Here is a 12,530-nt window from a genome sequence, read left to right on the forward strand (position 1 = left end):
AGGCAGAAATAATTAGCATGCAGTAATTAAAGCAGTACTTCTGTTTACTTGTGAAAATTAGAAGCATAAACGAGTCATGAAATGTTAATTTTATGCACAGAACATATATACGGCATATTAAGGTGACATACTTAAAGGGTCTGGAGTCCCAGCTGAGACGAGCAGAGACAGATAATTGTTGTTCCTGTGCATGAACGGAGACGGGGAAGGAAAAATGTTGATTTAGCCTGAAACACGTGTGTCACGTGCAGAGATACACAGCTCCTGCAGAGCTGCAGCTCAGCAAGAGCAGGTTGTCCCACACTTTGAGCCGCATGTACAGGAAGTCTCTGAGAACTCTGTGACCACACCCACCTTTGAGTGGCACGCCGACCTGCAGCTCACACTGAGGCTGAGCCGGAATTAACTGACGATGATGATGATGATGGTTCTCAGCTGCAGGTTGGACTGTTCAGGTCCAGTTGGAGAAATTTTCTGGAAGGAGTCGAGCGGGAGATTGACGGACAGATCGATGCGGCGTCTGCTGTCACGTTGCTGATTTGTTTTCCTGAGTCTGACGGTGAAGCTGTCGACTGATTGGTCAGCCTACGCTCCCACTCGCACCTTAAATGATCTGACACTCTGGGTGGAAACTGACAGAAAAAAGCTCGAGGACAGAAGCGGCAGAGACCAACTTCCTGTGACGAGCGCCTGGCCGAGGAGCTGCTGCGCCTCCAAAAGGAGCCAGCTGAGGCGGTTCAGCCATCTGACAAGGATACCTCCTGGAGGTGAGACGCTCATGTCTCCCAGCTGGCTTGGGAACATTGGGAACATTGGGAAATGTCCCACTGGAGGAGGTGGCTGGGTATCTCTGCTTACACTGCCGCCCTGCCACCCAGGTGGTTGGGAGAAGATGAGTGAACACTGCTTGTTGCAGAATCAGGATCATGAAAATAAGGGTGTTTGTCTGGGAATCTTCCAGCTACAAGCTAAAGGAGCAAACCTCTGATGGAACGAAGGAACTGCAGCTTGGCTCACAGCTCTTTAACTCTCGTGTGTCTTCATTAGAGTCAGTGTGGACAAAGGCAGGAGGCAGCTCAGACCGTGTGCACCGGATAACTGGTCGAACAGGATTTCAGCTTCCAGCTGTCTTTCTGCAGCAGCAGCGTACGAGCTGATCAGGACTTGGACACAGCTCAGAGTTTAGTCTCTCAGCACTTCATATATTGAGGTGAGTGAGGTGAACTCCTGAAGTGAGGCGTCCAAACGTGACTCTCACTCTTAGATCAGACAGCTATGAACACCCAGCTGCCAACAGGAGAATGCTCTGATTTTCCAAGATGTCACTCTCCATTACAGACTTCACTTCACCCAATCAGATGAAAAATTACTTTCAATCTGGTTTATCTCACCGCTTCAGCCTGCTGACACACACACACACACACACGCGCGCACACACACACACACACACACACACACACACACACACACACACACACACACACACACACACACACACACACACAGCTGATATCATGTCAGCTCTCAGTGCAGTAACCTTTTGTAACCAGCTCCACATAAACTGTTTGATCAGATGTTTTCATCACTCTGTGATTGGATGAGATGAGAGAAGCAGCAGTCAGTGTGTATACATTTAGATGAGTGTGTGTGTGTGTGTGTGTGTGTGTGTGTGTGTGTGTGTGTGTTACTGATGTTGTGGGGACCTAAATCTGTGTCTGCAGGCTTTTATGAGGACGTTTGTTATCTGCACAGGAAGTAAACCTTTGCGTCTTTCTGCTTTGTCTGTGGTGGTGAGACGAGAGGCGGAGCCTGCTGTGCGTTCACGTTTCTGCTTCATGCACAGACTTCACACACAATAACATAACAACATCGTTTTATAGATACAGCAGACCATCTTTTTCATTGAATTATGTGCTGTAGATGCTAAATAAAGGCCAAGAAAACAGGACGCCGGGGTTTTTGAGATTGGATATGCAGACCTTTGATTTGTGTGGTATCGTGACCTACCACTGACGGGACAGTCCACAGTGAGGTTGGCGCCTGGACGAATGCTGATTTGTCCTCCGACAGTGGCTGTCAAGCTGTGGCCCAGCATCCCCCCGTGGTCTGAGACGTTCCTCCAGGACACCGCGATGGCCGGAGGCTCTGAAGATTCACAGAAACTGCATCAGCCACTGAGCTCCCATCACATCCTCCCATACCCTTAATGACAGTATATATCAATAAAGTCGTGATTCGACAACCATTAGAAGAGTCTCCAGGTTTTTCCAAGGATACCTAGATGAGCAGAGACCACGACTAACCTCTGATGTAAAAACATCTATTTTGCCTCAAATATCCCAGAAACTCCTCATTTCTGAAAAGACGTTCATCAGTTACTTCTAGTCGGCTTTCGAGGGTAAAGAGTCCAGATTTGTGATGAATATCAGACAAACTGTGTCCAGCACTGCAGCCCGTCCATATAAGTGTGAGACAGTGGTGACAAAGTGAAGTTGTGCTGCATTCAAAGTTCATGGTAAATGACACGGAGGCTGGTTAGACACAGGAAATGACATCACTGTGTCATCGGCATAGAAATGACATTTTGCACTTTTGGGTTTAATCACTCACTTTCCTCAGAGAGTAACTGTAACGTCCGCGTGGAAGTTCAGTGAATTCATTATTAGACCCGATCGCCTTGTGTCAAAATGCAAAATAAACTCACCCGCTGTTTGAATTACAACATCGAACACAGAAACTGCACATTCAATATTATTTCCTGTTAACCTTCTGATTGTCTGGACATAAACAGAATAAGAAAATATCAGAAAGTGATTCAACTGTTATTTCTTGTGCCAACAGATCAGCTTCCCGAACTTCAGGCTGATTATTTTGCAATCAGTGCTGCAGCTTTACTGGATACAAACATTCGTGAATGAACATGAATCAATCTGGAAGAATACCCCCCCACCCCCCCCCAAAAAAGCTAAAAAAATTAGTTTGTGATTCCAGGACTGTATAAATCATTAAACCCCACCACCCGGGTTTGTTTGCAGTCATGGAGCAGGCTGAGACGGAGCCACAGCGTTGTGTTCCTGTAGATCGCAAGTGGAAAATAATCCCTCACACACGACACCAGTGGAAAAGAAGAACTGGGTTCATGTTGTGAACAAACACAGCTGTTCCACACTCTTTTCTGCAGGCTGAGTAAGACGGTGAAATCTGTAAATGTATATATTTATAAATCCATTTATTACCGCGCGCTCACAGACAAAGCAGGCCGGGATTGATATTCATCAACATAGTTAAGAAAAGCCACGAGGGAAATTACAAAACCTCCACTGGAACTGGAGAAGATGTGCATACAAATGCAACCTTACGTGAGACGAGTGAACTGCAACAAAGAGCACACCTGCCAGCAGCAGCTGGGAAGCCTCCGAGTCTGAGCCCAGCGCGTTGGCAGCGGCGCACCTGTACTGGCCTCTGTCAGACGCTCGGAGCTGCAGGATGTGGAGGCCCGCTCGATCCCAGGACACCCTGCGGACACACGAGGAAAACATTTTTACTTTTTACCCAACTCATCCCAACAAGGAGAACACGGCTTCCTCATATTCTAGTACTTCTTTCAAAGTGGGGCAGCTAAAACGGGCGAAGAGTCTCCGCTGAGGGACTGGTGAATAATTTTGGATACAGAGGAACTTTGTTGAGTTGTAGATGAGGAGATCATCACCCAAACACAGAGAAACACAAGGAAGAAACTGCAAGTGCTATTTTATTGTTCACAGAAGAAGCCTGTAGCTCTCTAACATTTTAAACCTGACGTTTTGGGTTTTTTTGCAAAGCCAGGTGTCGTTATATTAACACAAACGTCGCACCTTTGTTCCCCCTCCTGCCCACAACCTCAGAGTGATGTCACACCTTGAATATGCCATCAGAATATAATCGCTGTCAGAGAATGTAACATTTTAACAAGTGTAAATGTAACAAATGGCTGAGGCGGCGCACACAAACAGACTGAGCTGTGCAGACAACTTCTGTAAGATTTTATTATTTGTAGCAGCAGGTTAAAAAATCTTTGGTAAAGCAAAGTTTTTCAGGTACCAGGTTCATCTTCTCATAACAGAAGCAACTACATACAAGAATCACTGAGAGGAGATTCATTAGAGGCTTCGTTATGCAGTAAGAGTCTGTCAGACAGCTGTCAGCTACAACGTGAGGAGATACGAGTGCGTCGCTACGTACAGGTGGCCTTTAGACTAAAACAACACCCCTCCCCTGTAAGGGGAGCAAACAGCACCGGGCCAAAAGAACCAGAGAGCTGTCCACGTCGCCGGGCTCAGCGACGCCCCGTCTTCCAACTGTAGGCCTGAGGAGTGACACACAACATGCTCACAAAGCTCACACTAAGCTTTGCAGCAGTACAGTTACTAGAGATATTTTAAACCACGGTGCTACAGCGCACACACACTCTGTGCTGCAGCCTTTTAGAACTGCTCTGCAGCTCTGTATTCCAGACAGCAGTGATTTGCATGTAGATCAGGCACTCATAACTGTTCTCCTTCACTGCAATGGAAGAGACGTACTTGTTCTTTGATCTGCGTCTCCGCCGTAATAACACAGACGTGAACTTTTCACTGAGGAATAAAAGAAATAAATGCTGCAGACCTGCTAAATCTGATAAAAGTCCTTTTTAAAAGGTCAGTCAGCAGCACAGCGTGATGCAGAGCTAACTTCAGCTGTTATCACGCTCAGCTCGCGCCACAGTTTCAGCACTTTGATAAAACTCAGTCAAGGGCGGCTGCAGAACATTGTGTTTTCCTCTGCAGCCCACAGGTCTTGTAAATGTCAATCAAGTGTCCGTCTCACTCGGGTGTTCAGATTCCCGACCGTCCTCAGAGCTTCTTTCTCTCGCGCTCGGATTAAAAGAACCGTCTGACATTTTTGGAAATGTGTTTGTTTACCGGCTTACCCGGCATCAAATCGGAAAATCAATAGCAATTTCATCTCAGCGCATCTTACAGACAAGTTCAGGACGTGATTAAAAGCAGCTGAGCGCCACAGCAGGGAGGCGGAGGCTAGCACCACCTGTCGTGGCTTGTTTCCTCCTTAAATCACTTAAATAAACAGAATGAGGAACACGAGGACTCCTCTCATACTGAAACTAGCAAATATCAAAGCGTTTCTTTTAGATTTGCTCTCAATGTACAGACATGAAACTGATACTGATTTTCTTTATCTGACTCATTGTGCTGAAAATCTCTAAGGAAGAGATGAGCAAGAGGAGAAGAAAATGATGAAGACCTCAGGAGACAGTCAGACCAGTTCAGTGGAAAAGCCTCGGCCATCTCTCCACAGCAGCTCGTTCGTTTTACAAAACTGGGTTTTCAGCTCATCAGGTCACAAAATGATCAGACTGCAGCCACAAAACACAGAACTGTTGCTGAACTATGAAGCCGAAGCTCACAAAACTCCTCTAACGTCCCCCAGACATCAAAGGGTTTGTGCCATTACCATCACTGCCAGAGGGGGCGTCAAAGATTCCACACTATGGGCTTAATCAATACGATGAGGTTAAATCGTTTGCATATCACAGGAGGAAAAGTTGCTACAGAAACACGGAGAGAAAAAACGATTTAAACATAAGCTTTCGAGCTGTTTGCTGCCACGTTTTCTGGACTTTTATCAGGACATTAATCAATAATCCATCCTGCACACTTTGCAGAACCAATCAGTGGCATGATTTGGACCAGGCCAGTTCAGCGGGTTTAAACCTGACTCATGATGACAGCGGCACAGGGCCGGCGAGCTCGGAGGATGAAGAAGAGGTCGTGTTGTGTAACGCATCGGGGCAGAAACACTCGTGTGATTGGCAGCTCCTGCTCCCACGCATGGGCTCCGTCGCAGTGAGTCGCAGCTCGCAAACCTCCATCTGCATTTCACAAGTTCCAGTTAAGAAAATCGAATGTGTTTTTGAAAAGGGTGGGCTGACATGGACGAAACTACACGAGTGCAAAATGTGTGGTCATCCTGCTTCATCAATATTCATTGGACCAGAGCCACTCAGTGAGGTTTCACATCCAAACACTGCATCGTAACACGGCCTGTTAAAATGAGCATCACGGCTCAAAGTCAATAAACCCACTGATAAAATGTGCCGGCTCACCTCATGTGCCAAAACTTTCATCTGTGGAGGGACCGACTTTATAAATCAGTGAACAGAATAAATGATTCACAGCATTCTCTCATTTTACTTTCTCAACCCGTGAGGCTGGAAACAGCGGTCAGACTCACACACGGCTCCGACCACCTCAAACTGAACGTCTGACCTAAAGGATCAATGTTTGATATCCATGACTTAAAGGCTACAACTAATTAAAAATAACACAAGGACAGCACAGTGGTACAGTGGTGGCCTCACAACAAGAAGGTCCAGTTCCACCATCAGCCCACATGTGGAGTTTGCGTGGGTCCTCTCCGGTACTCCAGCTTCCTCCCACAGTCCAAAGACATGCAGTTAGTGGAGTTGGGTTAATGGCTCATTCTAAATTGTCCCGGGTGTACCCCGCCCCTCACCCTAAAACAGCTGGATAAATCCAAGAGGATGGATGCATAACAAAAAGACTAAATACCAGCTTCTTGTAACAAATACGTGATCATTTTTACCTAAAAAGTAAAAGTAGTGGAAGACAAATGTTTTGTCTGACAGCTGAGCCTTCGACCACAGATTAGACAGAGTTACAGACACATCAGCAAAAACCTGAACGAGGTTCAAACTCGTTCAATGTTCTGCAGACCTGATAAAGGCGATAGTTGGGTCGGTGATGTGGCGTTTTGCTGAAGCCTCCTTCAGTCATGCTGCTGCAGGCTCAGGCTGCTGGGTCCTCCCACAATGCACCAGCAATTCTCCTCTGTACTGCTTACAAGAGGTATCGTGGTCACGTGCTCAAACCTTTGATCAGAACTGATAAATGACTTCCTGTCAGGCTCAGAGACGGCACTCTTTAAATAAACAAGCAGAACTAATCGGGAAAGCTGTGACTAGCCTGGTGTAGAAGCTCATACCATCGACTGAGGCGGTGTCAGTAGTAATTATGACTGCTAGTTAACACCGACTGATTGTGGAAGTGAAAAACACGCATTCAGCCTCTTTCAAAGACTTCCTGGGGAGTCACTGAGAACCAGGGGCATCAGCAAAGCAGCAAACATGTGGGAAGGCCGGGGAGATCCACCGGTGTAATTAGCTTCCCAATTAATTCACTGTGAATATTTCCAGGCTTCATCTGTTGCAGCTGGAAAAGATCACAAAGAGAAACATGAGCTGTAGCTAATTAACAGAGTGAGGAGGAGGAGAGCAGCTAACACGCTGCAGTTGGAGAAGTGATGAGGGGCAGCGAACGCAAAGATACAGGAGCAGGGCAGGTGAGGGAAGCTGCTTCCTCATCTCTGTTCCTCTCTGCTGTGACTCTGACTGACTGCACGAGCTAAATACACCCAGAACTGGACCCTGGAGGCAGCATCGTGTCAGCAAATCACAGGAAAACTCAACAAGCTCAAAGTGCTGTTTGAAGAAAAAAACCCTGTAACACGTTCTCATGTTGGATGCTTTCAATTCTGAGAAGTGGGAAACACTAGACTTTATTTTGAAAAGCCAGTAAATCTGTACGCTCCTTTTGTCACCTTAAGTCTTTTATTTTGACATTTTAGGAAACTTCAATGTGTCCTTCGACTCTCTGACGACTTTAATTTTGAAACTCAGACACATCATGAGCCTGTAGCATGTGCTACCTACCGTTTGGGAAATCCTTAAAACTGTCATTAAAATTTGACACACACCTCAAATAGGCTCATTTTACCATGCAGATGCTTTTATTTTTGGATAAAGGTAAACATCAATAGTTCACATTTATTGTCCTGTGGGTTTTATTTTGAAAAGCAAATTCTTACAAACTGGAAAGCATCCTGTTAACTTGCTGTAAATAACTTGGAGCTTATATTTTGAATTTGTGAGCCACTCCGAGCATCTTGTGACTTCCTGAAGCAAACACGAAGCTTCCAGAGTTCACTCAAATTAAAAAATATCACATGATAAATAAATCATGTCAACGATTAGTCAGAATCAGACTGACTGGCCTGTCAGCTAGCGCAGCTCTGCTACCTGTCAGAGTGCTGCAGCAGAGCTCCATCTTTGCTCCAGCTGATTTTGGGAGGCGGGGATCCCTCCGCAGGGCACCGGATGGTCAGCGACCGTGTGGCGTTGGTGAGGAGCGCGCTGTGTCCGATACTGATGTCGATGTTCTTCTGAAAGGTGGATGGGACGCTCTGCTGCTGTCTGATGATCGCTGGTCTCTTTGCTACCGTCTCCAGTGGAGAGTGCTCGGACCAGTTGGGCAGTCGGTCTGTGGACGGACCAGGAAGCAAAAAGAAAAAAGGTTATCCTGAGAAAGGAGGCCGAGGAAGGTCAGCCGATGACACGGAGAGACACCTGATGGGGTTGCATCAGCAATCACAACAAACACGGAGCACTTTATTAGGAACACCTGTATACCTGCAGTGCAGTTCAATCAGTCATGTAGATAAACGTCAGGAAGTTCACATCAAGCCTCAGAATCACTGAAAATGTTTCTGGCAGGATGAGTGTTGGTGCCAGACGAGCTGACCGCAGTCTGGTACTGATGATCTCACCACAGAAACCCACCCACCGACCAACTAACCTCTTTCCTTCTCACCTTCCTTTAGTCCCTTTTCCTTCAATTGTCTTTCCTGCTCCCTTGTTCTTTATTTTTTTCTTTTCTATCGACAAACTTTTTAATGAAAGACATGAAAAAGTGTTGAAAGAAAGACACCGCCTGCACAGTGTGGTCGGCTGGGTCTCTGCTTACCTTTAGCTTGTCCTCCTCTCCTCGTGGTTCTGGTCCAGAGCTGGGCAGGAGACATGTGTGTCAGCAGGGAGGAGATGAGCTCTGAGGCCTGCTCCTGCTGGATCTCTCCTCTATCAGCCTGCAGCGTGACATTGATCAGTCTCTCCTCCACCCGTGGCTGCAGGGAGGCCTCCTGTCCGCCAGCGGGCACCAGAGAAACCCGGGCCCCAGGTCGGATCGTCTTCAGGACTGAGTCGTGGCTGTAGCAGCTGGGCAGCATCTCCTCCCAGTCGGGTCCGGGAGCAGGCGGTCTACCCGCCGAACTGCCGTCACCGCCTATCAGCTGGAGAGTGAAAATGTCTGAGGCGGGTCCTGCCACACATTTGTACACCCCGGTGTCCTCTGGCTCCAGGAACTGGATCTTCAGAGAGCCGGACTTGGTGACGCCCAGGCGCTGGGAGCTGGGTAAGGCGCTGCCATCTTTGAGCCAGCGGATGTAGGCTTTGGGGAACCTTCTGACGGGGCATTTGATGACCACAGAGGTGTTGGGTAAAAGATAGGCGTGGCCACCAACGGTCAGGTGGAGACGCCTCTCTTTACGGGTCTGGATGTAGATGTTGTGCGTGCTAATGAGAGCGGGACACTGTTTGATCCCCTCCTCGTAGCCTCTAGTCTTTGCAGGGCGTCTCACCGGCTGCTTGACCTGGTTCTTCACAGCGGCTTTTCGCGAGTCTTTGGGTCTCATCTGCTTCTTGTGCTCTGTTAGGAATCAAAGAGAGACGACATTTCTTCTCAATATGGTGAATATTTTCAACAAACGTTTAAAGTTTGAGAAACTTCAGAGGAACAATTCATCTTTTTTAGAGGTCACCACAGTGGATCAGCTGCCTCCACCTGCTCCACCCTCCTCTGTCACACCAACCCTCTCCATGTCCTCATTCACTACATCCATGAACCTCCTCCGTGTCTTCCTCTTTTCCTCCACCCTGGCAGCTCCATCTTCTGTCCAACACATCCACCATCCAGGGCAATATTTCCTCTCCCACTAAAAGCTGAAATGCTGCTGTACCTGTTCTGGTTCCAACAAAGTTCATTTGACTTATTGATTTCTAATCTTTCAAGCTAATTATGGACATTTTTTTTCTTCATTTATGTTTCTACTTTGAAATGATGATGAAATGATGTCAGTGCATGAAACAGTCGAACCAGAATAAGGACAGGTGTTTCCTTATAAAAACACTACATTACTCTTACAGGAAGAAGCTCCTCCTTAAAATAAAATAAACCTTCAGTGACGGCTGCTGCAGTATTTTCAGGGCTCCTGGTCTTCCTCAGGTGTCTGAACATCATCTGATTTAAAGAAGTGGTAACAAGGCAACAAGAGTGGGCGACTTATCCAATGAAACCACTGATTGTATATAAAACAGACACAGTGCAGTCAGCCGCTGGTTTTGTGACGCTGTATTTCAGCGGCTGCTGTGTTGTTTGTTTGGAGCCTAACCTGATCGTGTTTGGATGTGGTGGTGGAGTGCTAAGTGAGGCACAGGTGCTGCAAATGAAATGCACTCAATCAGCTGATCATCAACGGTGCGAGTGTCTCTGTAAAGAGCAGTTCTGACACTTTGCTGGTCTGCAGGTGTGTTAACACAACGCCAAGGAGCACAGACGCCAGCAGAGTTCTTAGACAATCAAACTCACTTTGAGTTTCTATTGAATAAATAATGACATGGCCTGGCTGGGCTCCTTCCGGGGGGTGGGATGCCCTCAGGCCTCTGGGCCTGAAGCTCGGTCCTCTCTGGCACAGCTGGCTGCCAGCAGAGCCCGCGGGCACGCCACTGCAACCCCCTCTGGCCTCTGCTCCGTAGCTGCGGGGTGACCTCTCCTTTGGGGCTCCACTCAGCTCTTCCCAGGAGGGTGGCACGGTTCCCCCCCTTTGGTGGTCCTCCTCGGGTCCTTGTACTCTGGGGCCTCTGGATGTCGGGGGCCTGGATCTCCTCCATACCTGCTTCATACCCTGGAGGACGGGGCTGTGGCTCCCCACACTCCCTAGCAGATCGTTACATGGAGAAACCTTTGGAATACAAGCATGCTGATCCACACAGGTGTGCACACAGGTGTACACACGGGTATTCACAGACGCGGACTACAGCTTTCTTGGCTGCTGCCTCAAAGCACATTGTGCGCTGTCTATCTTGCATGCTGCACAATATCGTTTATTATTTAGTATCTACTGATATCTACTGCTAGCTAGTTTATTGTGATGGTGCTGTTTTTTTTATTATGTTGCTCTTTGTTGTTTGCTTTCTCTTCTGTTTTTTTTCTCCATACAGGTGATCCAGGTGTTTTGTTTTTATTCTTTCTTCTCCCCCTTCTCACCGTCTCTTCTCCCCTTTGGTTTTCTTTCTCTCCCTCTCTTTCTTTCATTCTTTCTCCCTGTCCTATCCCCCAGTCATGTCTGTCCCGTTTGTAGCAACTGAAAATAAAATAAATTCATAATTATAATAAAGGTCAATCAAATGGACCAATATGGCAAGGCCATGATGTTCCACTTGGTAAAATAAATCTGCTTGGCATCTTTCTTGGCCTTAAGACAACAATTCTGATGGTAAAGATCCAAACGGGACACAAAAAAAAAAAAAAAGAATAAATAATGACATACGTTAAGGTGTCATGTGTAATTCATCTCAGGTTATATTTTTCTGAGGACTAGAAGAAGTAGAAGGTCCACCTGACAGCCACCTGCCCCTCTCATTGGCTCCTCTGCAACGAGGCGCCAGCTGTTCGCTCACAGCTTTGAGTGTTTGAGTGAGAAGCGCGAACACAAGTCCATTAGTTCAAGAGGCAGGATGTGCTCATGTCTTTGTTGGTAGATGAGAGCATTTTGAAGATGTTTGCTGCTCAGCAACATGACTCATTCTCCGCTGCTGAACTTGGGAGTGGGAGGAGTCAGGAGTCACACCTCATGTTATGTCTAGGACACCCTTGACACGCCCCCTCGGCTGGGGGCGTAACAGGACGTCTCCAACATGAACATCATGTTGTTTTCAGCAAGACTTGAAACTAAAGACAGAAAGACACATCTGCTGCGTCTGCATCTGCTGCGTCTGCATCTGCTGCGTCTGCATCTGCTGCGTCTGCATCTGCTGCGTCTGCATCTGCTGCGTCTGCATCTGCATGTGAAAAGTGATGTTGAAGCCTCAGTAAACAGCGACAGCCCGCCTCGGCTGGTTCATGGGGAGCTGGTAGCTTCCTTTATCTAACACCGGCGATATGTACATATGTAGTAAAGCTATTGTTGTGACTCTGACATTAATGAGTCACTCACTGAGTTTAAACTTTACTTTAACAGCTGAGTAACACTGCGCGTTACTGCGTTCTTTCAGAGGTCTTACCCAGAACCTCCGCAGTCATCTCAGTGACCCACGGTGATGAGGTATGTGTTTAGGCTCAGAGGCCCTCTGTGTTTATTTGAATTCCCGACTGTACTTTACTTAACATCGAGCAGGACGGCTAAGTGGATTCCTCAGAGCTTGCGGGGGGACGCGGGTCAGGCCGCGTGACACCTCTGCGTCAGCTAAAAGCAGAGTACGTCCTAACAAGTACGAGCAGTTTGGGTCTCTGTGAGTGATGATGGTTATAAACCACGCTGATCGATGGTCATACTCAGGGCATGAGAAAATGCAAACATCTCCC

The 12,530-nt window shown here is 47.3% G+C and overlaps 1 protein-coding gene across 1 annotated transcript in view; it reads right to left on the reverse strand.

Annotated features, from left to right (window-relative positions):
• The window catches only part of adamtsl3 (ADAMTS-like 3), a 188,575-nt gene that overhangs the window by 11,370 nt on the left and 164,675 nt on the right, over positions 1–12,530 (reverse strand). Inside the window, exons 21-24 of the mRNA XM_080885193.1 lie at positions 8,859–9,596; positions 8,135–8,375; positions 3,392–3,516; positions 2,008–2,145 (exon numbers count right to left, since the gene is read on the reverse strand). Coding sequence (XP_080741319.1) covers positions 2,008–2,145; positions 3,392–3,516; positions 8,135–8,375; positions 8,859–9,596 — 1,242 coding nt within the window. The remainder of the gene's footprint in view (positions 1–2,007; positions 2,146–3,391; positions 3,517–8,134; positions 8,376–8,858; positions 9,597–12,530) is intronic.

The sequence above is a fragment of the Rhamphochromis sp. 'chilingali' genome, assembly GCF_963969265.1.
Source record: "Rhamphochromis sp. 'chilingali' genome assembly, chromosome: 6".
In the NCBI taxonomy this organism is placed as follows: Eukaryota; Metazoa; Chordata; class Actinopteri; order Cichliformes; family Cichlidae; genus Rhamphochromis; species Rhamphochromis sp. 'chilingali'.